The 26,897-nt window shown below is 47.2% G+C and overlaps 1 protein-coding gene across 4 annotated transcripts in view; it reads right to left on the minus strand.

Annotated features, from left to right (window-relative positions):
* Positions 1–26,897, minus strand: part of PRDM16 (PR/SET domain 16) — a gene marked incomplete at its 3' end in the record, with an annotated part of 301,271 nt that overhangs the window by 25,841 nt on the left and 248,533 nt on the right. For all 4 annotated transcript variants that reach the window (XM_084220430.1, XM_084220428.1, XM_084220427.1 and 1 more), the window contains exons 4-8: positions 22,554–22,688; positions 14,077–14,179; positions 8,361–8,559; positions 2,882–3,029; positions 1,873–2,026 (exon numbers count right to left, since the gene is read on the minus strand). In XM_084220430.1, the coding sequence (XP_084076556.1) occupies positions 1,873–2,026; positions 2,882–3,029; positions 8,361–8,559; positions 14,077–14,179; positions 22,554–22,688 (739 nt within the window). The remainder of the gene's footprint in view (positions 1–1,872; positions 2,027–2,881; positions 3,030–8,360; positions 8,560–14,076; positions 14,180–22,553; positions 22,689–26,897) is intronic.

Here is a 26,897-nt window from a genome sequence, read left to right on the forward strand (position 1 = left end):
AGCTTTATTTGGCTTTTTTACTCCATTTTAAAGGGTTTTCTTAAAAAATATCCAAACAGAGCTCTTAAAAGAAGCACTAGTAAATTTATTATCCATGAAAATTCAACTCTACTGAATTTATTTTCCATGAAAATTCAGCACTACTGAAGTTTATTTCCATGATAGTCTCTTAAATACAACAATCTCTGCTTTTATTTTTTTTTCCCAAGGGAATCAGTAATCATCATCCCTGGAATTGCTCGAAAAACCTGTGGATGTGGCACTTAGGAGTGTGGTTTAGTGATGAGCACAGCAGTCCAAGGGTTGGACTTGATGATCTCAGAGGGCTTTCCCAACTGTAACCATTCTATGATTCCAGGATTCTTCCATTTTTTTACCCCAGGAGTTTTTGCTAGATACATAAATACTGCACAAAATTCCCTAAAGAGAAGTGCTAGAGCTCTGAGAGCTCACATCAGCCTTCTAAAATAAGGAAAACTGGGAAATTTCTGTTAAATCTCCAGTTATCCAATGATTTAGTAGTTCCATGTGAAACAGCCTCTCTTGCCCTCCTGATTTCTTATAAAGTTATAAAGTTACAGGTTTGGGGTCTTTTGAAAGCCAAATATAATATTAAACACAAACACACATAGACCCCTTTTCTTCTACTGAACAGGGAAAAAAACCCAAAACCAACAAATTTTGGGTGAATCCTGACTGTGGATTTGAAGTTGTTAATGGATTCCACATTGATGGACAAAACAACCTGACACATCTGTCCAGGCAGGATCCCTCTGCAGTTGTTCCACACTCTGATTTGCTCTGACAACTCCCTAATTCTGATGAGGTGAGAGTGAGGAGATTATGAGGAGAAATCCCTCATCTCCCTGCAGCAATCCTGGGAGTCAAATTATCCCTTTCATGTGCCCAGTGAAAGATTGCAGCAAAATGAGCGAGAGGAGCATTTCTTCTTCCTCTGCTGACACCCAGCTGATTATCTCAGGGCTCTGATTACCTCGGGACATTAATGAAATGAGTCTCCCAGGATATTCCTGCATGCTGTTCCCATTATTCCAACAGGGCAAAAAAGGCAGGAGTGGGTTCAGTGGCTTCCCTACCGTAACATCAAAGCCTGCAATCAAACCCAGATCCCAGCCCGTGCCTGAGCAACGTGTTCTGAAGTGTCAGGAAGTGATCCCTAAAGTTCCTGGAGCTTTGTTGTGACACCATCCACCTCCCTGCACAGTTACCCAAACCCAATGGGTGCTGTGTCAATTAAAAAAATATACAGCCCTGGGAATGACAAGGACTGAGATGGGTGGCTCTCCAGGGAAAATGCCCTGCTGGAAATATCCCACCAAGGAGAGCACTGAGGACACAGTTCATCTGCTGTTTATTTGGCTCCCAGCATTATCTAGATGAAACATGCAGTAAATAAAGAAGAAAAAACTTTCTTCTGAAAAAAAAACCAAAAACACCTTCTCATCTCTGTGATTATTCCAAGCTCTTTACAACGGCTCCAGGGTTTGAGGCACCCCTGTAAAACATTTCGATCAGGCTGTGCCAGCTATTTATTTATGTCACCAACAGGAACATTCGAAAGCGATTAAGGCAAAAAAAGACGAGAGAAAGAAAAGATATGAGAAAATGGCATCGCTGTGACCGCTGAGAGACTCAGCTTTTAACTTGTCAAGAAAGTCAAAAACCGCCACGAATGTTTGCTGAAAAAACAGGGAGCATGCAAAAAAAACAAAAAAAAAAAGAAAAAAAAAAGGAAAAAAAATTCATCTTGTTCTCTGAGCTCTAAAATTACAGCGGCCGGGGATGGGAGAGCTGGGGGGGCCCCTGCAGGATCCCTGCAATTACGGGCTGGTGATGGCCGTGACAACTTACATATGAAAGGTTTGACAGTGCTGTGGATGTGCTTGTGCTGCTTGAGGCCCGAGGAGGTGGCGAAGGTCTTGCCGCAGTCTGGGCAGGCGTGGGCCCGCGCGCCCACGTGCTGCGAGCGGATGTGCCGCTGGAGGTTGCTGGGGTCCGTAAACACCTGCGGGGAAAAACGCCTTCAGGAGGGGGGGAAACGCACCAGGAGAAGAGCCTGCATGTGGAAAACTTGTTTTTGTTGGGGTTTTCTGCAGTGCTGCTCAAGGCTTGAGGAGCGTGGGGTGGACGGGTGAGGACAGGTCATGAAAGAGCTTCGTTCATTCCCTGCCAGGCTGTGGCACCTCCGTGAGTTGGGGGTGATGGTGGTTGGACAGGTCTGTGGCACCTCCTCGAGTGCTCATGGTTGGGCAGGTCTGTGGCACCTCCCTGAGTGTGTGGTGGTCATGGTTGGACAGGTCTGTGGCACCTCCCTGAGTGTGTGGTGCTCATGGTTGGACAGGTCTCTGGCACCTCCTCGAGTGCTCATGGCCCCAGGTGAATCCCCCAATGGACAACTGTGTCCTGCACCCCCAGGTCCCAGCACCCACTTCCAGGCAAATCCCCCCAAAAAGACACTGTGTCCTGCAGCCTTTTCCCCAAATCCCAGTGAATCCCCCCATGGACACTGTGTCTTGCACCCTTTTCCCCAAATCCCAGTGAATCCCCCAATGGACACTGTGTCCTGCACCCTTTTCCCCAAATCCCCCAATGGACACTGTGTCCTTCAGCCTTTTCCCCAAATCCCACTGAATCCCCCCATGGACACTGTGTCCTGCACCTTTTTCCCCTGAATCCTAGTGAATCCCCCCATGGACACTGTGTCCTATACCCTTTTCCCCAAATCCCACCATGGACACTGTGTCCTGCACCCTTTTCCCCGAATCCCAGTGTCCTCTCCCAGGTGAATCGCCCCTGTGTCCTGCACCCCCAGCACCCTCCTCCAGGTGAATCCCCCAGGCTGACCACGTCCTCACTGTACCTTAACACAGTTTTCACATTCAAACCGTTTCCCACTGTCGTGAGACATTTGGTGACGAATCAGGTTGGATTTCCAGTTGAAAGCCTTGGGACACTGGTCACACTTGTACTCCCTCTCCTCGGTGTGGATCACCATGTGCTGCTCCAGGCTGGCAAAGAGACACAGACTGAGCTTCAGACCACCCAAAGCAGGCACTGAGGCAGGTCTGAGACCCAGAGAGATGGCAGAGATGGTGACAGAGAACCAGCTGTGGGGCCTGGGGGTTTTCCAGATTCTTTGTGCCTCAGAGCAGGAAGGGAGCAGCTCACAGAATCACAGAATTCCCAGAATCACTGGGTTGGAAGAGACCTTCAAGATCATCGAGTCCAACCCAGCCCCAACACCTCAACTCAGCCCTGGCACCCAGTGCCACATCCAGGCTTTGTTAAACACACCCAGGGATGGGGACTGCACCACCTCCCTGGGCAGAACATTCCAGAATTTTATCACTCTTTCTGTGAAAAACTTTTTCCTGATATCCAACCTGTATTTCCCTTGGCACACCTTGAGGCTGTGTGCTCTGGTTCTGTCAGTGCTGCCTGGAGAAAGAGCCCAGCCCCAGCTGAGCACAGGCACCTTTCAGGGAGTGCAGAGAGTGACAAGGTCACCCCTGAGTCTCCTTTTCTCCAGGCTGAGCACCCCCAGCTCTCTCTGTCTTTCCTCACAGGGGTTGTGTTCCAAACCCCTTGACTGTGAGAAGGGCAGTGACACCCAAACACCTTTTGAGGCTTTTGAGATTTATTTCACTGGTGGAAGATGCCCTGCTCTGCCTCAAAATGATGCTGTGTTTATGCACCTTATAAATACCTGAGTCCATTCTCAACAGGGAAAAGGAAAGTAAACCCAGCCTGACCCTAGAGATCCCTGAGGGGAAAAATGGGCCCTTTTTATGGCATCCCCCTGGAGAAAGAGAAGATATTTGCTGCTGAGCCTCTCATGTGTCCATTTTCATGGGCAGCAGGCCCATGGCTTCCCAGAACACAGGGACTCACCGTTGGGAAGAAACATGATAAGGTGCAAACACGTTTCACTTCTAAATGTCAGACATCTTTGATTACTTCACTCAGCAATTTCACCTCCTGCCAACTGGCAGAGTCTCCAGAGCGGGGGGATGATGGCAATCCCGAGTGGCTGCTGGCACAGGGCCACGGCAGGGGTGGCACCTGGTGCTCCAGTGCCCTGGGAAACCTGCCCCTCCCTGCCCAGGAATCCTGCATCTCTCATGCTGGGAATCCTGCACCTCTCAGACCTTAAATCCTGAACCTCTCATGCTGGGAATCCTGCATCACTCATGATGGGAATCCTGCACCTCTCAGACCTTAAATCCTGCACCTCTCATGCTGGGAATCCTGCCCCTCTCAGACATTAAATCCTGCACCTCTCATGCTGGGAATCCTGCCCCTCTCAGACATTAAATCCTGCATCTCTCAGGCCAGAAATCCTGCACATCTCAGGCTGGGAATCCTGCATGCCTCAGCCAGAAAACCTGCACAATTCAGGCTTTAAACCCTTGCACCTCTCAGACCTTAAACCCTTCACTTCTCAGACATTAAATCCTGCATCCCTCAGGCCTTAAATCTTGTATCTCTGAGGCCAGAAATCTTGCACATCCCAGGCCAGGATTCCTGATCCTTTCAGACAGAAATCCTGCACCTCTCAGCCAGAAATCCAGCCCATCTCAGACCAGGAATCCTGCACATTTCAGGCCAGCCCTGAGAAAGAAGGGAAGGAAATCTGCATCCTTTCCTTCCTTGGGGGCAGGTTAACAGGAGTTACAAACACTACTCTTACTGTGAGTTCTTAAGAAAAAACCAGCTCACATGGAATCTGCCCCTCCCTGACACCCCTACACACGGGCATGAAACCATTCCTGCAGAACTTTAAAGCATGGCTGCATTTTTAGAGAAATATTAAAGCTGAACACTACTGGAAAATCCTGCCAGTCTTCAGGGAAGATACTCCCTGGGCATTTTTGGCAAGTTCAGGATCCCAGGAATCATGTCAGCCTTGGTCACTCAACACCCAAAACTCCTCCCTCGGAGCACAGATAGATAATTCATATTCATGGGCATGCCCCTCATAAACTGCCAACCCACTGGTTTGAAGGCAGTAATATTCATTTTGCTCAAGGAATGGTGCTCTTAAAATGACCAGATTTTTAAAACACACACAAAGTAACACAAAATTTTCATGTGCACATCCAAAAATACGCTCCTGTTAACTGTGATTTATGAGTTTATTTTGAGCAAATATGGACAAGCTAACACGCTGTTCAGAGGCAAGTACCTACTGGGATTAGCAAAACATTTATTTATTTAGTCAGCTGCTAAATGCTCAATTTCAGGTCCCCAGTGGCATCCTTGATTTCATCTGTATTAACTTTGAAAAATTCTAAGACCATCCAGGCACTCTGAGCGGGTTCATTTTGTGTTTTAGTGACTTTAAACTTGGCAGATTGATGGGGGAGAGGCTGATGTGGACATTTCCTCTCCACCCCACCAATCCACCAGCATGTCAAAGGCTGAACGAGGATTCTGCTGACTCTCTTTTCCCTTGTCAAAAAAAAAAAAAAAAAAAAAATCAGCTTTGTGTTACTTATCCCAAAATATTGGGTGTAAAAGGCAAAAAACCCAAGGCCACAGTGCCCCTAGGCAGCCAGGAATACACAGAGGGTACAAATAGGATACAACACACACATTTCAAAAGGTTATTTCCTAATTAATATAAAAATTAGTTATTTCCTTGTTAACATAAAAATTAGAGAGCGCTGGAAACTAAAGAGGAGAGAGCTCCTAACACTGATAGATAAAAGAATCAGAATTTTTACTAAAATCCATAATATTGAAAACATTTATAGGAAGTTCTCCTTGTCTTGTCAGTTAAAAAAAAAAAGAAAATTGCAGCCTCTTATTTGTAATGGGAGTACCCAACATAGAGCCATGAGGTGAGGATTAAAAAACCACACTGGGCTAAGAGGATCCCACACAGTTATCCCAGATTCTACAACTCCCAAGCTCTTTTCCATGCAGATATAGGGAATGTTCTGCAGGCTTCACCTTTCTCTGCATCTTTTAAAATAGATTTTTTTTTCCCCTCGCTTCCTCACCCAGATCAAAGAGCTGAAAGTATCAATGTAATTAAGTTCAAAGTGACAAATGCAGGTTTTTAAATGTTAAACTGAAGTGAAACAGGGGCTTTAACCTCGAGGTTTTTGCTGTGCTCAGGCAGAGCCTGGCAGGGGATTGCCAGTTCTCACAGTTTTATAACAAATTTTGTGGTGCACGGGGTTTGTTCACCCAAGAAGGCAAAAGAAATGAGTATGTGAGAACTTCAGCCTCCGGTAAACACAGAAAACTCTGCTTTTATAGAATTTTATAAAGGCTTTTATCAAGGCTTAGGATGCAAATAAACACAATCTTAAACTGATTTTAAAAAAAACCTCAACTTTTAAAGCTGGCTCCTAATATTTAACTATCTGAGTCTCACTTTGCCAATGAATTAGAGAGCTCAAAGATTGCTGTGTTAGAGCTGCATTTCATTACTACCACATTCTGCTTTTCAAAAAAATCAGATTTTAAGTTACAATCTGAGTTTAAATATTTTCCCTTTTAAAGAGAAGTTTAATTCTTATTTACAGTTGCCATATAATCATAATAATAACTGAATAATTGTTGCAAATTAAAAAATGAGCTGGAGTTATCCAGCTTCCAATCTTCTTCTTTTTCCTTTTCACATTTCTGTCACAAGAACATTTGGTGGACACAGAGAAAATTAAAAATTTGATTGGGATAGAGTTTTTTAATTGTTCCTGCCAGATCAAATAGGAGCTTGTGGCCACATCACGAGTTTTAGGGCATTGACACCTCTTTAAAACCACTCATCTCAAATGAGCAAGAATTAAATTTAAGAGAAGCCTTCCTGCACATGTTGACTGAACTAATACTGGTGTTTTTTTCCTTCAGAACAAGAGAGCAGATGGTGGAAAGATCCACCCAAGTGTCTCAGAAAAGAACCCCTTAAAATTCCCACCAACAACCCTTGGGTGCTTCTACCAACAGGCAGTGAAAAGCACAGGTCTGTGAAATCAAGGTGGAATAAAACACTGCCCAAGAGCTACAGAGGCCCCAAAGTGAGCATTCCTAAACCTCATAGGGAATGGGGAGGTTACCAGGGAGAAAGGAAAGGTTGATCCCAAAAGAATATTCCTAAAGCCCATGGAGGAAAGAAAGGTTGATCCCAAGAGGAACATTCCTAAAGCTCATGGAGGAGGGAAAGGTTGATCCCAAAAGGAGCATTCCTAAAGCTCATGGAGGAAGGAAAGGTTGATCCCAGAAAGAACGTTCTGAAATGCTATGGAGAAAGGAAAGGTTGATCCCAAAAGAATATTCCTAAAGCTCATGGAGGAAGGGAAGGCTGATCCCAAAAGGAGCATTCCTAAAGCTCATGGAGGAAGGAAAGGTTGATCCCAAAAGGAGCATTCTGAAGTTCTATGGAGGAAGGAGAGGTGTCTATGGGGAAAGAAAAGGTTTATCCCAAAAAGAACATTCTAAAATTCTGTGGAGTAAGGAAAGGTTTATTCCAGAAAGAAGATTCTGAAATGCTGTGAAGGAAAGGTTTCTATGGAGAAAGGAAAGGTTGATCCCAAAAGGAACATTCCTAAAGCCTATGGAAGAAGGAAAGGTTTCTATGGAAAAAGGAAAGGTTTCCATGGAAAGAGGAAAGGTTTTTATGGAGGAAGGAAATGCTTCTATGGAAAGAGGAAAGGTTTTTATGGAAGGAGGAAAGGTTTTTATAGAAAGAGGAAAGGTTTTTACGGAGGAAAGAAAGGTTTCTATGGAAAGAGGAAAGGTTTTTATGGAGGAAGGAAAGGTTTCTATGGAAGGAGGAAAGGTTTTTATGGAGGAAAGAAAAGTTTTTATGGAGGAAGGAAAGGTTTATCCCAAAAGAACATCCCTAAAGCCTATGGAGGAAGGAAAGGTTTCTACGGAGGAAGGAAAGGTTTCTACAGAGGAAGGAAAGGTTTCTATGGAGGAAGGAAAGGTTTCTACGGAGAAAGGAAAGGTTTCTATGGAAAGAGGAAAGGTTTCTACGGAGGAAGGAAAGGTTTCTACAGAGGAAGGAAAGGTTTCTATGGAGGAAGGAAAGGTTTCTACGGAGGAAGGAAAGGTTTCTATGGAGGAAGGAAAGGTTTCTACAGAGGAAGGAAAGGTTTCTATGGAAAGAGGAAAGGTTTTTATGGAGGAAGGAAAGGTTTTCATGGAGAAAGGAAAGGTTTTTATGGAGAAAGGAAAGATTTTATGGAGGAAGGAAAGGTTTTCATGGAGAAAGGAAAGGTTTCTACAGAGGAAGGAAAGGTTGATCCCTTCAGTCCTCCCCACCGCCCCACTTTGGCCAGGATGCAGAGGGGAGGCCAGAGCAAGGTCTGGCTGTCAGTGGGTACCTGTATTTGTTGGGGAACATCCTCTCACAGTCCTTGCACTCGTAGACCTGTCCATCTCCAAGGCCTTCCTGCTTGATGTCGTCGCTGAGGCTCTCGTAGAGGGCCCCCACGGCCCCGCAGCCGTACTTCTTGTGGCGCCGCAGGTCCAGCTTGGACTGGAACAGCTCATCACAGTCCTCACAGCGGAACGAGGGCTCCTCTGCAACACACACAGCAGCCCATGGTCAGCCCTGCCCCAGGAAACACAACCAGAGAGCAGCAAAGCTCCCCCAGTCCAGCAAACAAACAAACAAAGAGAGAATTTGCAAGTGAGAGGGGAGAGAACCCAAGGGAGGCAGTGCCAGCAGCTGCTTTCACTTTAAGCATTAAGAGAGAAAAAAAAAATCAGATCACACAACCAGAGGAGATCTTGTTTTCTTTGTGTCTTGGCCTCTGCTGAGATGGAGAGACCTGCAGGGATTGGGAGACACACAAAATTCTGGGCTCATTCCGGGGTGCTGCGCTTGTCTGCAAGGAGGGGGTTTGAAATTATGAAATTATGAGTTTTCCTCAGAAGGGGCTGCCAGGGAAAAAGGAACACGCCAGACTCATATAAACACAGATAGTGAATAAAGCAGACTGCCACAGCACAAACCTGGAGAAGCTTCTTTCTAAGAAAGTGTCTGTCTAACGTTCTCCTCTCATTTTCCACTGCAGGAGCTCAGGGCTCCATCAGCCCGAGGAGTCCCAGCCCAGAGCACCGTGGAAGGAAGAGCAGGGAGCCAAAGGCTTTGTTGCTCTGCTCTTGGCTTTTTTTTTTTTTCCTTTATTTATTTTTTTTTTTAAAAGTTCTAATGCACATAATAAATTACTGTAGTCAAGGTCAAACAAATTAAAAAGAGGGCAGCTATTATTAAGTTTACAAGGCAGCATCCTGACCATGGTGCCAAGCCAAACAATCAGCTCAGAGCTGTAAATTTTCCAGGAGAACAAGCTCTGTGAGGGAGTCGGGATAGCTCTGGGTTTCTCCACCCTGGAACAGAAGCTTTCCAGCCCCCTGTGAGTCACTGGAGCCACATTTCCCTGTCCTCCCCTACCCTCTTCCTCCATGCTCTGAGGTTCTCTTTCTCTGATAACTGCACTCCCAGAAGGAGCAGCCTGTGGGGATGCATTATCTCTGAGGGAGGAGTGGGAATATTCTGAGAGCTGCAGCCAAAGGTGATGCTGTGCTGGAGCTGATCCATGCCCTGCTCTGCAGAGAGGGGATGTTGGGGTGGGATGTGGCCACACTCACGTTCTCAGGGCAAAATCTTCAGCCCCTTTGCTTCAAAGTCTTGTTTACATCAAATTTTGCACAACTGCAAACACTTAGGCTGAGCTTAAAGGCCTGGAATGGTGTTTTATATAAATCAAGGTTAATTTTGTTATGAGTGTGACAGGAGTGGAACCATGGGCAGCGTCACACCCAGAGACCTCTGTGCTCCTACCTGGGCACTCACCTCCCATCTCCCTTTCTCTGCTTAAACCTGAGTTTAAAACTGAGCAAGGCAAGGTCCCAGGGGCTGCTGCAGCAGCGATGTGGGCAGAGGAAACCCTCTGCACCCTCTGCACACCTACACGGAAAGTACTGACACGGGGAAAATCAAACCCAGCTGAAAAAGAAAGTATCACCAAAACTCAGCCAGCACAGCCTGGCTGAGCCACCCTCAGTATTTGAGGGAATGACAGGCAAATGAGAAATATCCCCTGTGGTAATTGCAGAAAAGCAGAATTAAATGTGGATGGAACTTCAGAAGTGCCATTGCACCAAAAAGATTGGGTTTTGTACGTTGGGTGATGTGGAGAAATGTCTCTCACTACTGAGTGATTTTTTTCCTGAATAATAGAACTTGACACAAAACTTTACTTCCTACAGAACCAGGAGCTCTGATTTTGGGGGTTTGGCAGAGGTTTTAGCATCCCAGCAGCCTGCCCAGGGCTCCCAGAGCCACCCACACCCACATGGATGATCCCACAGGGCTGCAGCATCTCCTCAGCTCACAACACAGGGGTGCAAAAAGAAATAAAGTCCAGCCAGTCAACAAAGGGATTTTGACTAAAAAAGAAGACCTGGGGAAAGAAAATACCCAATTGTTCTCATATCAGCTCATTTCAAGGTTTATACACTCTGAGATTGAGGCAGCAGCCTCACCATGGGGTGGGTCAGGCCCTGCTCTGTTCCTCAGAGAAATTCTCTTTACTGCATTTTGTAGAGCAGGACCAATGTTTATCTCATGTGTGTCATGTCCCTGGGGAGGGAAACCTGGAAATCAGGACACCATAACAGCAGTATGGAGAGACTACCATTAAAATAATCCAAACTACTTTTTATGAGTGAAAAGAAGAAAAAAAGTGTAGCATCAAACTCCAGAGACATGGAACTTCTCTGGTAAGGTGTTTCTCCACATCAGAGCCAACATTTCCCCTCTTTGCTCTCTTGTAAATGCAGCAGTGGCTTAACCAGGAAGGAATTTTTGGAGGAGTGACTGAAATCCTCCAGGCTGGGAAGCCCCAGGTCCCTTCACCTCTTAACAAGCTCCTACCAAACTCCCAGTGTCCCTCAAGCTCCACCTGGCAAATTCCCAGACCTGAAAACACTTGGAATGAAGGAAACAGATTTTTTTTTTCCTTTCCTTTCTTTTGACTTCAGAGAAAACGCAACAAAATTCCTTCCACAAATCCAGGTGGAATTCTTCCTGCTCCAGTTTGAGATTTCCATGATTAATTGCAGTTTATTTCACCCAAACTCTCCTGTAGGAAGCAGAAATCCTCTCTGGGTTTGGAGAATCATTTCCTCCATACCTGGCTGGAGCTGGATCAGTGCCTCCCCTCCCCACCCTGCCACTGCCCTGCCTGCTCTTACCAGTGACACATTTTTGTCCTTTCTGTGAGCTTACAGGGCAGGGAAAGAGGTGAAACACCTTAATTGCCTCAAGAATATTTTAGAAAAGAGATTTAGCTTCTCATTCTTCTGGTCCTTTGCCATATCTCACCCAAATCATACAGAATCCAAGAGAACATCGAACATAGCAGCTTTTCCACCTGGAGGAGAGGAAAAGCAATTCCTGTGCTTCAGAGTATCTGGGTTTGGAAAAAGAAATTTGTATTGAAAGGAGGCTTAGAGAGCTGACAAAAATATGATTAAAAGCCTTGTAGCCACGTGTTCTTCTTGTTGTAAATCCTGTTTTGATGCTCAGACAGGATACAGAGAGGAAAACCAGATCAGGTGGGAGAGCAGCTGAGGGTGGGGAGGCCCTGGGAGAGTAGCTGTGGCTGCCCCTGGATCCCTGGAAGTGTCCAAGGCCAGGCTGGAGGGGACTGGAGCAGCCTGGGCCAGCAGAAGGTGTTCCTGCCACGGCAGGGGGTGGGATAAAATCATCCTTCAGCTCCCTTCCAGCCCAAACCATTCCATGAGAACTGTTCCACATCCATCCCCCATTCCCTGGGCATTCCCAGCAAATCTCAAACCAGACCCCTCAACAAACACCCTGCAGGGGAAGGACCTGAGCCTGGCTTAGGATCAGACCATGCCCTGCAAAACCAAAACCTAAACCAGCTCAGGGCTGAGCTGAGACCTGGTGTTGATTCTGTGTCTGTACCTCACACCCACTTCGTAGGCTCCAGCTTCATTCAACTGTTCCTTTTTTCCCTGCCTGTAAGTACCAAAAATAAAAAGGTCACCCTTCAAAGCACGTTCTCATTAAAGTTTTCCCCTTTTTTTTTTTTTTTTTCACAAAAATACTGCCCTTCACAAAGGTAACTGTGTGACAGGGAAAAGGGGCTGCAAAGAAAAGAGCAACCCCAGTCACACCGAAATTGCTGCCTGCTCTCTGTGTCGTGTTTGTCAAATCTATGGTTATATGTGCCTATCTGAAGTTCCATCAGCAACACTCAGGACAAAGCAGGAATGTAACAGAAAAATAAATCAGTGCCTAATAGCTTTCAGAGAAACCAAGGGGAACACAATTATGTGGCATCTACATGCTAATCTACCAGACTCGAATCTCAAAGGAGTTCAAGTGCCCTACTCAAAATTCCTGCAGTGATAAGGGGTCTGCTGTGTTTGGCTGGGGTTGGGAGGAAAGATTTTTATGATAATTATCTTTGTGCGGAACAATTTTGCATTTTCTCTCCTGTTAATTCCAAAGTGAGCTGGGGGTGCGAGGCAGCAGGAAGATAGCCCCGCTGAAAGTAAAAAGTATTAAGGAGTCAAATATTTAATGTTGGACTGGCATAATTTGACAGCAATTATGCAGCAAAAGCACTAGACACCGTTACCAGGAAGATCCAGAGAAATGTTCCATAATGACAGAGATGGAAAACAAGGAGCACTTTTTGCTTGTTCACATAAAAGCCTGCTAGAAACTGAAATGCAGAACAGCGGTGAGTTTTCATTCAGATTTCTCCTTGACATCAAAAAAAACAACAAAAAAAAAAGGTGCAGAAATTATTCATCTCTGTGTGTTGGTCTTGAGAAAATCATTAACTATTTTGGGGGGGAGAGGTGTGAAAAAATAGTCCCAAACTTGGTATGAGTGAGGCAGCAAATACCACACTTCACCCCCAGCCCTTCAGCAAACAAACTTCCAGCAGCACAAATCCTCAAACTATCTAATTTTCCTGAAATATTGGGAACTGATTGTGCAGGATTTTGCTGCAAATTTGCATCAGAAATTATACTTATGTATAGGTAAAAAAAATAAAAAATGTATTGTGGGGTGCACTGAGAGAACTCCAATTTCATAAATTAATTTTATAGAGCATTATCTTCCACTACTAGTTTAAAAACCCCTGGTAAATGAGAATTTACCAGTATTTTTAGACATTAGTTATAGAGTATTTATAGAAATAAATCATGCAATAATGATGTTGGGCACATCCTTCCCAGTTTTCCTCAGAGGTCACTTCCTTGCACAGCATCTGTAGTGTCAGAGTCCTGGATGAATGTGGGAAAAAAACATCCTAAGAGAGGAAAAACCAGTGCTGGGAGCAGCCTTAGATTTCCAGAACACTCCATGTGTGTGTCCTGCTACCTGCTCACAGCTGCTGCAGAGAAAGATGAGGTGTCTTTATTCCAGCAATAATAATTTTAGTGGTGACTCTTCCACCTCCTGCCTGGACTTTTCCAGATTCCTTAAATCCCTGCAGCCTGGTGCTTACCAAGAGGGATGTTTTCCATCCTTGGGGTGGTTTGGCCATTTTTATTAAACCCAAAGGCACCTGGGGATGGAAATGCACCTCTGATCATACCCAAACCCACAGAGAGAAGGGAATTAGACTGATAAATGGAAGAGGCACCTCTGATCATACCCAAACCCACAGAGAGAAGGGAATTAGACTGATAAATGGAAAAAATACCTCTGATCATGCCCTGATCATACCCAAACCCACAGAGAAAAGGGACTGAGGCTGATAAATGGAAAAGGCATCTATGATCATACCCAGACCCACAAAGAGAAGGAACTGAGGCTGATAAATAGAAAAGGCACCTCTGATCATACCCTGATCATACCCAAACCCACAGAGAGAAGGAACTGAGGCTGATAAAAACTCAATGTTGTGGACTGAGCCTCTCTCACCAGGAAAAGAGTGAAAATGAGCACAAAATCCATTCAGAAACAGAAGGGCAGGTGCTGGCCTGGGTTTTGTCAGGTTTTATTCCCTGCAGAGAGGAGCAGAAGCTCCTGGGGAGCCTTACCTTCCATGCTGGGTGCCATGTTCCCCAGGGAATAACCTCCTTCCTTCAGACACACCAGGAGCTCTTCTCCCGGCTCAATCTCTTTAATAACTTTATAATAGACCTGGGGATCACAAACAGAACACACAGGGTGAATATGCAAAGGATTCTGGTTTATGTTTTAACCAATAATTCAAATTATTTTCATTAATAGGGGAGGCTGTCCCTTGATTTGGGATAATTGCTGCTCAGAGCTCGTTTTCCTGCCTTTATTTGACTCTTTGGGTGTCAGTTTCACAGGGTTTGGACAATGAAAAAATATTTTGGGCAACAAATTATCTCTCCCTCAAATTACAATAAATCTTCCCATTTTTCTCCTGTCCTCCTATGAGCTCAGTGTGTTTGTCACAGTGAAGGGAAATTAAACTGATGGAATTGTCATTTTTAAAGCTCTGCTCTCTGAGCCTCATGGTTAGAGCTGAGTTATCACATCTCCACAGAATTATTTTACTGATAATTCACCCCAACAGCCTAGACCTGACCCCTAAACAAAGACATGAACCACTCCAGGTGAGCAGTTTGTCCACATTCTGAGCTAAAATAAAATTTAAAAAAAAATTTTAAAAAAATAAAATACATTAAAAATAAAATAAACCAGCCCAGACCTGACCCCTAAACACAGACATGAACCTCTCCAGGTCAGCAGTTTGCCCACATTCTGAGCTCCTGTCTGACTTCATTTTTGGGGATTCCTCTGCAAAATAAAAATTGTCTGAAATTTTCCTTTTTCTTATAACCTTTTTCATTTGCACTTCAGTGCTCCTCCCTGCTTGTTCTACAAAAAGAGCTTTTCCCAGGTCCAAACCACAGTGAATTTCAGTGGAAAAGTGCCTGAAAAAACCCCAAAAAGCAGTGAGCCCAGAGCTCAGGACTGACTCAGAAAAACAGGACTTGGGATGGGCAAAGCTAAGAGAAAAAAATAAGATAAAGTAAGATAAATAAAATGCATTAAGATAAAACAAAATTTAAAAATCATTAAAATGAAATGAAATGAAATGAGATGAAATGAAATGAAATGAGATGAAATGAAATGAAATGAAATGAGATGAAATGAAATGAAATAAAATAAAATAAAATAAAATAAAATAAAATAAAATAAAATAAAATAAAATAAAATAAAATAAAATAAAGCAAACCAGCCCAGACCTGACCCCTAACACAGCCATGAACCTCTCCAGGTGAGCAGTTTGCCCACATTCTGAGCTCCTGTCTGAGCACAGACCTGGCCCTTGCACACTGCCCTGAGCACAGCTCTGTTCTCCTGGACCTTTGTCACTGCACCAGGAGAAATCTCAAAACAGAAACAGGACCCAGACAGGGGCAGAGCCCACTCACCTCATCCCCACTGTCCCACCCCACACCCCACAGACACACAGGGCAGGGCTCCAGGGACAGCTGGCTCCCACCTGAGCCTCATCCCCTCCCCTGCACCTGCTCCAGGAGCTCTTTTGTCTTTTGTCCCCAGGAGATTCAGCATCCTCCAGATTTTTCCCAAATTTTTGGAGTACACTGGACCCTGTCCTGACACAAAACCCTGAGAATTCACCTGGTAACTGTTATTAACTTCCAGGGTTTTTTAGCACCGCATTTAACAACAATCCAAGAAATTCTGTTTCAGGGTAAAAACCACATTTCAACCAGAGCAATTCCCGAAATTTGCTGCCACTCTGCCTCTGCTACCCTGTATTTGTGGGGAAGGAACACACACAGCTCCCCAATTCCCGCCTGGCTTGCATTAATTGTGTCACCACCGTGCATTTCTGTTCCCAGAGTCCCTTTCCCTCCCTCCTGGCACGGCACACGAGGCTTTGGCAGATCCCGGCCCGGCGGGAGCAGCGGCTGCCCGGGATGCTCCCAAAATTGTCCTCGGAGCTGCGGCTGGGGGGAGATGTGATGGCAGGGACAGGGACGTGATTCCAGGGACAGGCGGCTGCAGGGACTAGGGACACCGCTCCCAGAGTGGCAGGGACAGGGGACACCGCTCCCAGAGCTGCAGGGACAGGGGACACCGCTCCCAGAGCTGCAGTGACAGGGGACATCCCTCCGAGAGCGGCAGGGACGCGGGACGTGATTCCAGAGCTGCAGGGACAGGGGACAACGCTCCAAGAGCTGGAGGGACAGGGGACATCCCTCCGAGTGCTGCAGGGACAGGGGACACCGCTTCCAGAGCTGCAGGGACAGGGGACATCGCTCCCAGAGCTGCAGGGACAGGGGACATCGCTCCCAGAGCTGCAGGGACAGGGGACATCGCTCCAAGAGCTGCAGGGACAGGGGACATCGCTTCCAGAGCGGCAGGGACAGGGGACATCGCTCCCAGAGCGGCAGGGACAGGGGACATCGCTCCCAGAGCTGTAGAGACACGGGACATCGCTTCCAGAGCGGCAGGGACAGGGGACATCGCTCCCAGAGCTCTAGGGACACGGGACACCGCTTCCAGAGCGGCAGGGACAGGGGACACCGCTCCCAGAGCGGCAGGGACACGGGACATCGCTCCAAGAGCTGCAGGGACGCGGGACATCGCTCCCAGAGCTGTAGGGACACGGGACATCGCTCCAAGAGCTCTAGGGACACGGGACATCGCTCCCAGAGCTGTAGGGACACGGGACATCGCTCCAAGAGCTCTAGGGACACGGGACATCGCTCCCAGAGCCACCACGCGGTGCGGCGGGGACCGTAGGGCGCGGTTGCCGCTCAGAACTTTCCCTCCGCACCGAGGTCAGGACGCTCCCGAGCCACCAGCCCGCGCTCCACCGGGACGGGCCGCGATCCGCCCCGCTCCCCGCGCCGCTTCCCGGCCCCGGTTCCGCAGGAGCGCTCGCAGCTCCACGAGCGGAGCCGTTCTCCATCCCGCGGGATGATCACGATCCCCATCCCTCGGGATAATCAACTCCCTCCGCCGCCCCTGCCGCTGCCCGCCGCCTCCCGATCCCGTCCGGCGGGGAAGGGCGAGGGCTCCCAGCAGCCGTACCGGGGCTCCCCCCTCTCCCCGGGACACACCGAGAAAAAGTTGCCGGTGGGGCGCTCCCACAGCTGCCGGGAGCGAGAGCAAGATGGGGCCAGGACCAGGACTGGGACCGGGACGGGGATGGAGATGGGGATTGGGATAGGAATTGGGATGGGGATCGGAACTGGGATTGGGATGGAGATGGAGGTTGGGATCGGGATGGGGATCGGGGCCCGAAGCGCGGCCCCTGCCCGCCCCAGCAGGTGGCAGACGCCGCCCGCCACCGGCCCCGCCGCCGCCGCGGGGACCCCGCCGGTGCCTCGGAGCCGGTGCCGGGCAATGCGAACGGAGCGGGCCGGGCCGGGCCGGGCCGGGTTCCCCTGACCTGCTCGCTCCTGTCCCGCGGCCGCTGCGCTCCTCCGGTGCCGGCGGCCGGGCCGATCGGGGGGAGGGCAGGGAAGGGAAGAGGAGGGAACGGGAGGGGAGGGAAGGGAAGAAGGGCAGCCGGGCCGTGTCTGTGCAGCAGCTCCAAGGCCGGAGCAGACGGAGTCACAGCCGCCCCCATGACCGGGGGGCTGCGGGGCGGCACCTACAGCGAGCTCCGGTACCCAGGGCTGTGACACGGCCCTTACCGGGGGTACGGACCTTACCGAGCACTCGGTACAGCCCTAACCGAGCGCTGTGACACGGCCCTTACCGAGCACCCGGTGCAGCCCTCACTGAACACCCGGGAGAGCCGGTACCGAGCTCCGGTACAGCCTTAACCGAGTGCTGTGACACAGCCCTTACCGGGGGTACATCCCTCACCGAGCACTCGGTACAGCCCTAACCGGGAGCTCCGGTACCGAGTACTGTGACACAGCCCTTACCGGGGGTACAGCCCTCACTGAGCATCCCGTAGAACCTTAACCGACTGCTCTGACACAGCCCTTACCGGGGGTACAGCCCTTACCGAGCACTCTGTCCAGCCCTAACCGGGAGCTCCGGTGCATCCCTTAGCGAGTGCTCTGACACATCCCTTACCGAGCACTCTGTCCAGCCCTTTTCGGGAGCTCCGGTGCATCCCGGTCCTCACCGAGAGGTTGGCGGCCGTGCCTCCCTCCCTCCCTGCCGGGCTGACACCTCCCCGCAGCCCCGGTGCGGATCAGCGGTGCCTGAACTCCGAACTCAGCCGAGCTCCGGCACCCAGCGTTGCCCGGGCATCTCTCGCTGGGAGCTTCAAAGCAGGGATGGTGACAAACACAAAGATTTGGGGTGGGAAATGAAATCCCACTGCTGACAAAACACCTCAGACTGCCCAGACACCCATCCCTGCACTGCCAGGATCCTCGCTGTGGTTCCAGCCCTGATTTCCATTGCTTTGGAACAGTTCTCCCAGTGCAGGCACATCTGTCCCCATCCAGCTGGGAGTCCCAAAATGGGAGCTGGTGCTGCGGGCAGGATCTGGGATCTCCCTGGAGCTGTTCACCTCCAAAATCCCAGGTGGAAACTGACACAGGCTGACACAGGACACAGGTGAGAACATTGCTGAGACCCCTTCTCCACCCAGCCCAAGGAGCTCATTTCTGGGGATTCCTCTGCAAAATAAAAATTGTTTAAAATTTTCCTTTTTCTCATTATCTTTTTCATTTGCACTTCAATGCTCCTCCCTGCTTGTTCTACAAAAAAAGCTTTTCCCAGGTCCAAACCACAGTGAACTTCAGGGGAAAAGTGCCTGAAAAAACCCCAAAAAGCAGTGAGCCCAGAGCTCAGGACTGACTTGGAAAAACAGGAGATGGTGTGGACCAAGCTAAGAGAATAGAATAGAATAGAATAGAATAGAACAGAATAAAATAAAATAAAATAAAATAAAATAAAATAAAATAAAATAAAATAAAATAAAATAAAATAAAATAAAATAAAATAAAATAAAATAAAATAAAATAAAATAAAATAAAATAAAATAAAATAAAATAAAATAAAATAAAATAAAATAATATAAAATAAAATAAAATAAAATAAAATTGCCATTAACAGATGTGCAGCTGGCAGCCCAAACCAGCACTAAAACAGCAGCTGTGGTCTAAAAGGTCCATCAAGTTCAGAGATAGCCACAAATTTTACAGGGAAAAATCCTTCAGAATGGCCCTGCCAAGGGCTAACACTGCCCTGGTCTCCTTTTCCTTTAGCTCCTTTTCCACCCCTGTTTGTTCTCAGAATAAAGTAGCTCCTTGTATTTCAAAACATCTCCTGCAGTCCTTCCAGAAAATAGGACAGGCTCCTTTAATGATCAGGGAAAAGTCACATTAATTTCATCAAACATTTCATTATGGTAATTAACTTCATCTTTCAGTCATACTGCTGATGGTCTGTGCTCATCAAAGACTTTTTTATTTGTCGTGCACTGAAAAAGCTCAGATTTACTAATCCAGCAGAAGATTTACATTCACAAATCAATTCTGTTTGTTTATAGAAAAGTTCCACACTTGATCATTTCGTGCTTCCCACCACAGCATGGGCAGCTCTCCAAATTACCAGCTTTGTTTGACACTAAATAGTTAACAGGATAAGTAGGGCTTGGTGGTACTGAGAATACTCCTTTTCTTGATTTTTATCAAAATTATTCCGGGCACGGGGTGTTGAAGAAAGAAAAAATAAAAGGAAAGGGGAAAAAAAGCAAACAAGCAAAAAAAAAAACCTCAAGAAACTCAACACCCCAAAAAATAAACTAACAACCAAAACAAACAAAAACAAATAAACAAACAAGCAAAAAGGGAAAGTAGAAATAACCCAGAGGAATCCTGTTCCAGCCTGGGTTGATACAGGGATCTGCTGCGGATGTGAACTTGGGGCAGCAGAAATCAGGCTCTGGCTGTCTAATTTTGCTGCTAAAACAGAACAATTTGGTACAATCACTGAAATATCATCCCTGCAGAACCACAACAACCACAATCTGGGGTTTTTCTTGCTCAGAACCCAGCAGCACCTCACCTTTCCACTGAGAAAAATAATTCTGGAGCAGACAGATCCTGGGAGTGAGGTTCAACCATTCCCAGAGTCACAGCAAGGGATGGAGATGGAGCACAGTGAGAGGGAAAAGTCCATCCCAGAATTACCTCATTAATCAGGGCCCTTCCTAAGAACCAGCCCCATTTCTCTGCTGCAGGGATTTTTATTTATCTGAGCTTCCATATGTTTGTACTTCAGGGGGAAAAGAGCATTCAAAGGGGAGAAGAAGCTGCTGTGTTCACCTAAAATCAAAAACCCACCCACAGACACATCAGAGCAGCAGAAGAGCTCAAAACCTCAAAACCAGCCTGAAAAAAGGTTCTTTGTGTCCTTGTCTCACCACTAACTCACCCCATGGGCAGCCCAGTGAGGATCTGTCCCTCCTGCTCCCTCAGACCTGTCTGTGTGTCCAGCTCTGCACAGGGAAAATTTGGCCTCAGGAATGTCCAGCCAGGACAGGGCTCACATTTTGCTTTTGTTCCTTTGTTTTCCTCCTTTGGAATTGCCTCCTCTTTGTTTCTACCCAGCCACATTGCTGATTTCCTCTTTTTAAGGCTCTTTGTGAGTTGGGAATCCTGACTGGAGTTACCAAATCTCTATAAAATACACCCAAAATCTCTGCATTACACACACACCTCACACTGGCTGATTAAACACAGACCTGATCTTTTTTTTCTGTCTCCTTTTACTCCTTTTTCCCCCCAATATCTGCACCCCAACTAAAAGCAGCAGCTGTCACCCTGATCATTATCAATATATAGTAATTATATTCATGGCCATGAGCTAATTACTATATTAGCTCATAATTACTATATATCATAAATATATTATTTTGTAGATTCTGTTTAGTATCTCAGACTCTTGAACTGCTCAAGTATTTTTCTTCTCCAGGCAGAAGTAGCAACAGCAAAAAATAAAACATTTTCCTTTTAGTAAAAGATATCATTTATCTACCATTTTTTCCAGTCCTCCTTCAGAATCACAATTATCTCCAACAATCAAGGATCTTCTTTTCAAATACCTCTCCAGCACGAATAAATAAAAAGAAAACTGGCTAATGTTATTCTACATGTGAAAATTGGCTTTGTAATTGAAAAATTGTGAATGAAATATCTCAATTAACCTCTTTCTTGACAGAGAAATAAATACATTTAAAATATATTATAATCTGTTAATGGAGAGAGAGAGGGGGGATATAATTGAGTGGTCCAGATCTTGCTGTCAATTACTTCACTAAGAATGCAGGAAAATTCTCTGTGCATTCCTGGGACTGGTCCTGAGTTACAGGAGTAAAGAAAAACAGAAGGATCCTGAGTCAGGGGCTGGATCCTGAGTCAGGGTCTGGATCCTGAGCCAGGGACCGGATCATGGGTCAGGGACTGGATCCTGAATTAGGGAGAGGATCCTGAATTAGAGAGAGGATCCTGAATTAGGGAGGGGATCCTGAGTCAGGGTCTGGATCACAAATCAGAGACTCGATTCTGAATTAGGGACTGGATCACAAATGAGGGACTGGATCCTGAATTAGGGACAGGATCCTGAGTCAGGGTCTGGTTCCTGAGCCAGGGACTGGATCCTGAGCCAGGGACTGGATCACGGGTCAGGGAGAGAATCCTGAATTAGAGAGAGGATCCTGAATTAGGGAGGGGGTCCTGAGTCAGGGTCTGGGTCACAAATTAGGGACAGGATCCTGAATTAGGGACTGGATCACAAATGAGGGACTGGATCCTGAATTAGGGACAGGATCCTGAATTAGGGACTGGATCCTGAGTCAGGGACTGGATCCTGATTTAGGGACTGCATCCTGATTCAGAGACTGGATCATGGGTCAGGGACTGGATCCTGAATTAGGAACAGGATCCTGAGTCAGGGACTCAATTCTGAATTAGGGACTGGATCACAAATGAGGGACTGGATCCTGAATTAGGAACAGGATCCTGAGTCAGGGACTGGATCCTGAGTCAGGGACTGGATCCTGAGTCAGGGACTTGATCACGGGTCAGGGACTTGATCACAGGTCAGGGACTGGATCCTGAATTAGGGAGAGGATCCTGAATTAGGGACTGGATCACAAATCAGGGACTCAATCCTGAATTAGGGACAGGATCCTGAGTCAGGGACTGGCTCACGGGTCAGGGACTGGATCATGGGTCCAGGGTCTGGATCCTGAATTAGGGAGAGGGTCCTGAGTCAGGGTCTGGATCACAAATCAGGAACTTGATCCTGAATTAGGGACTGGATCACAAATCAGGGACTGGATCCTGAATTAGGGACTGGATCCTGAGTCAGGGACTGGCTCACGGGTCAGGAACTGGATCACAAATCAGGGACTGCATCTTGAGTCAGGGACAAGATCACAGGTCAGGGACTGGCCCATAAATCTGGAGGTTTTAGCTCATCCCTCGGTCACCTTCCCTGGATGCTGGCACTGCCCAGCAGCCCTGGCCGAGCCCCCCAGCCCGTGCTGGGTGCCAGGGGAGCCCAGCAGCCCCGGGGCGGGCGTTACCTGCTCGTTGATGTGGCACACAGCCAGGTTCTGCTCATCGCAGGAGCAGCACACTCGGATGTACTTCAGCCAGTTCCCAGCCCCGCCCTGGCCGGCGTCACCGCAGAACTTCTCAGTGCCCAGGGCATCGGGAATCTGCGGGAGAACCGACAGGAGAGGGGTCAGCTGGGCACACATGGCAGCTACGGAAGGGAGAGAAGGAGGAAAAGGGTTTGCAGGGCACAACTCCAAACGAGAAATAGAAAGGAGAAAGGTAGGGGATGGATGTGATTGATAAAGAGACTTGTGATAAGGATAAAATCAGCTCTCAGCCACTATCTGAAGGTGCTGGATGGCAGAACCTCCAAGGATGCTGCTCAGAGTGGTTCATGAGTGAAAGGCTCAGGAGTACAAATATTCTGGAAAACAGCTCTGGTACCGCAGCTCCAGTAATCAAAGCAGGGAACTCCTCCAAATTGCACTAATTTTAATGACAAGGTCCTTAACTGCTCATTCTTCACATCATCTGTTTCATCCTTTCATGCAGGATAATTTTTAATTACCAACCTTTCAATAAACTCTCAAACCAGGTCACAGAGCTGTGAGGTTCTATTTTAAAAATCCCTTTACCCAATGCGCTACTTTCATTTATCTGGGTACAGCCTGAGAAATTCACCGGCCACATCTTTGTGGCTGAAGGTGAGACACAAGTTGGCTGCTGTGAAAAAGAGGAATCCTTCAACATAAAACCCCTCAGATATTTAAAGTCCAGGTGTAGGAAAAAAAAAAAGAGTTAATTAAGGGGTTGCAGTCCAAGGAAAGTTGCTGGTTTGGCAGGAAGAGACTTTTCTTCTCTTAAGGCAGTGGAGTTTGGTGAGAGAACCAGAAGAGATGCTCAGCACTCCAGAACAACCCTTGGCATGATCCAGTTTGCAATCCACTCAAAAAAGCACATTTTAAAAATGACACAGCACACCCTGAAAACAAGGAGAAGCCCTCTGAGTCCCACCATAGCAAGGCTCTGCTCTGCTCCTAAGTGGGCCTCCCTGCTCCAGAAACTCCTTTTTTTCCTGAGATTCACATTTCCCTCTGCCCCGACCAGCCCCTGTGTCAGTGCAAATTACTTCAGTCATCAAAAGCTCTTAACATGCTTTTACTAGCAATTAATTCTCTCAGAATCTCGTGGGACACGATTATATTTTCCCATCTATTTCAAGACACAGGGAAAAAAAAAAAAAGGTGGGAAATCAAAGGAGAGGAAAAATTAAAGCCCAGCAATGACAGCAACAAGTTGAGGCTAAGGTTGGGCTGAGAAACCTCAGGGGGGCAGGTCCAATTCAGACTCTGGCTCCCAGTTCTGGACTCCTGGGAGGACCAGAACCTTCCAGAAGCAGCTCCCAGCTCCCTGCACTGGTCGCAGCAGACATTTCCTGGTCTCCATCCCCACCACCAACCCTTCCTTCTCCAGCTCCTTGGCTGAAAAGGGATGAGGGAAAAGCCCACCATTAGTGCTGGGCTTCTTCCTTCCTGATCTGAGCACGGCACTGGGAGTCACTGAAATGCTGCATTGGGCCAGATCTGGTGGGAGAGAAAACCTGGCTGTGCTCAGTTTCTTCATCCCCTGCCTGGGAGCACTCAGGGTCATTCACCCATCCCTAACTAGACCCTGGAACTTTCTAGACACCCTTGGTCATCTCCTGGCAGCATCAAAGGTCTGAGGTGGGTGTTGATAGCACAGGACACCAATTCTGTGTTGTTTGGAAGTTTTGTTAAGAAAAAACCAAAAAAACCAACAAACCCCCCCAAAACCCAACCAACCAAAAAACAACAATAAAATCTGTTCTTAATGTGGTTCAACCATTACTGAGTTTACTCAAGCTAAATTATCAATAACTTCAGTTTTATCTCAGGCAGCTGCAGGGACACTGAGGGTGCCTAATGCTGGTGGAAGAAAGAGTTTCTCTTGGCTTATTTGACCTCAAATTGAGGAGCCCAGCCAATCCAGCCCCTCAAGTGGGGACACACCCAGACACCAGGAGACAGCAGCTTCCAGGGAAACACTTTGGAAAACCAAATGAAACAAATCATTGATGCTCAGCTGGTTTGAAGCCACTGAAGAGATTGGGCAGAGTTTATAGTGGTTTGAGGAACCAACAGCCCACAAACCTCCCAGTGCCAGCAATTGGTGACATCCAGTGGCCCTGGGAACACAAGATGGCAAATCCAGGACACACAAATAAGATAAGATTGTTAATTTCACAGCTGTATCTTACAGATGGTCTCTTTCATCTTCTAGAATTGTTTGAGAGGACATTTAGGGCCATTGAGTGGCTTAGGATGGAAGGGACCTTAAGGATCATTTAGGTCCAACCCCCTGCCCTGGGCAGAGAGCTCATGGAATGTGGAAGAGGTTCTACAGGGACTTCTGTGAACCAGAGAGAAATTTGATAAGAGGATCCATCCTTACCCCTGAAAGAATTTTCTACCAAGGTCGTTGACATAAAAACCAAGAAAGAAAGAAGGATAAATAAGAGAAACCTGCAGCAGTCTATTCTAGGTTCCAGAAAGGAAGAAGGATAAGTAAGAAATTCCAATCAGCACTTTGTTTGTCGTTCCTAACCAATGAGTAAAGTGTAAACTTAGGAGTTTTTTAAGAATGTATAAAAAGCATGCATGCTATAATGAAAATGGTTTTTAAGCTTTCAGAAAATTGAGTGGTTTTTTGTATTGTTTCTGTCTCAACTACGACAGGAGGAAGCCCAGAATTCAGCTCAAATTCATTTTGCAGGGTCCTGCTCACCAGCTGTGCCTCTGGAGGAGGTTCTGCCGTAGCTCGAAATCACCTGAAACTCTGTGGTTTTATCTGCGTGGGGGCATTAAAACCCAAGCTGGGGGTGTGAAATCTGACAGATCAAAACGAGAGAGAAAGAGGTGCTGTGAGAGCCTGAGAACCTGAGCTGCTGTTCTCACACACCCTCACTGCCCTCCACAAACAGAGCCTGGCACCACGGCCCAAAGGCCAAAACGGGGACAGCACCCAGCCAGCCATCATCCCCCTGCCTGCACCCACCAGGACCCTCTAAAAATTGAATAAATGGGGTGATCAACTGGTTTAGAGTGCTGCAGGACCAGTTCCAGAGGCAGGGCAGCTCCTGGCACCATGGCCCAAAACAGGGACAGCACCCAGCCACCCCTCATCTGATGTCAGACTTTACCTGCCCAGGAAAACAGGTGTGGATGGTTTGGGATTAAAGCTGCTGCTGAGCCCTGGACAGGGAGGGATTTAGTTCTGGTTTTAACTGTGAATAAACAGATTTCATAGAGCTGGAGATGCCTGTTGGGGTAAGAGCATCCCCAGGTGGATGGCTGTGGAGAGCTGAGCCTTCCAGGAGCAGGGTAAATCCCTTTGCTGGAACACACCAAGACCCTCTGAAAATGGAATAAATGGGGTGATCAGCTGGTTCAGAGTGCTGCAGGACCAGTTCCAGAGGCAGGGCAGCCCCTGGGCCAGCTCAGCCCTCTGTGGCCAACACCTCTAATTAAAGATCAGGTTCACACGCTCGCCGATGGTCGCTATCAAAGTTATTTCACAGCTTAACAACACTGCAGCAGTCACCCAGCACTATCTGCAGCATCTGTTCTTTCTTCTGTCAAATGTTCACACAGAGAATAATATTTTAAGTATCTCTTTCCCCCTGCCACCCCCAACCTGAAAAAACTCCGGAAAAAACAAACTGAAACCTTTTACCACATCTTCTTCCAGTTCAGACCAGAAGGAAATCAGAAATTTCCTCTGGTGAAATTCTGCAAACCAACTGTTTACAAGTCTTTGTCAGTAAGTGGGAAAAAAAAAAAAATTCCAGTTTGAATCTTGAATGCTCCTGGGATGCTCATGGAGTGTTGGTTTTTCCTGTTCTTTTGAAGAACCAAGGGATACCCCGTGCTCAAGGACAGGTGGAGAAGGAAAATGGAGGCAAAAAGTTTTGGGAATGGGAGAATTAAAGATCCCAGATTCAGCCCACTCCTGGAAGGCTCAGCTCCCCACAGCCACCCACCTGGGGATGCTCCTACCCCAACAGGCATCTCCAGCTCTATGAAATCTATTTATTCACAGTTAAAACCAGAATTAAGTCCCTCCCTGTCCAGGGCTCAGCAGCAGCTTTAATCCCAAACCATCCACACCTGTTTTCCTGGGCTGGTAAAGGTTGATATCAAATATTTAGCACCAACAGCAAAAAAAACCCAGAGATGCCACAGGAAGAAAAAACCCATCAGCAAATGCAGTGTAATTATTAGCAGGACTCTGACTTGGTGGAGCTGACATGGAATTTCTGCCTGTGCTCTCTGCTCAGGCTGGCTCTGTAT

Source organism: Fringilla coelebs (assembly GCF_963513975.1).
Source record: "Fringilla coelebs genome assembly, chromosome: 22".
NCBI lineage: Eukaryota > Metazoa > Chordata > Aves > Passeriformes > Fringillidae > Fringilla > Fringilla coelebs.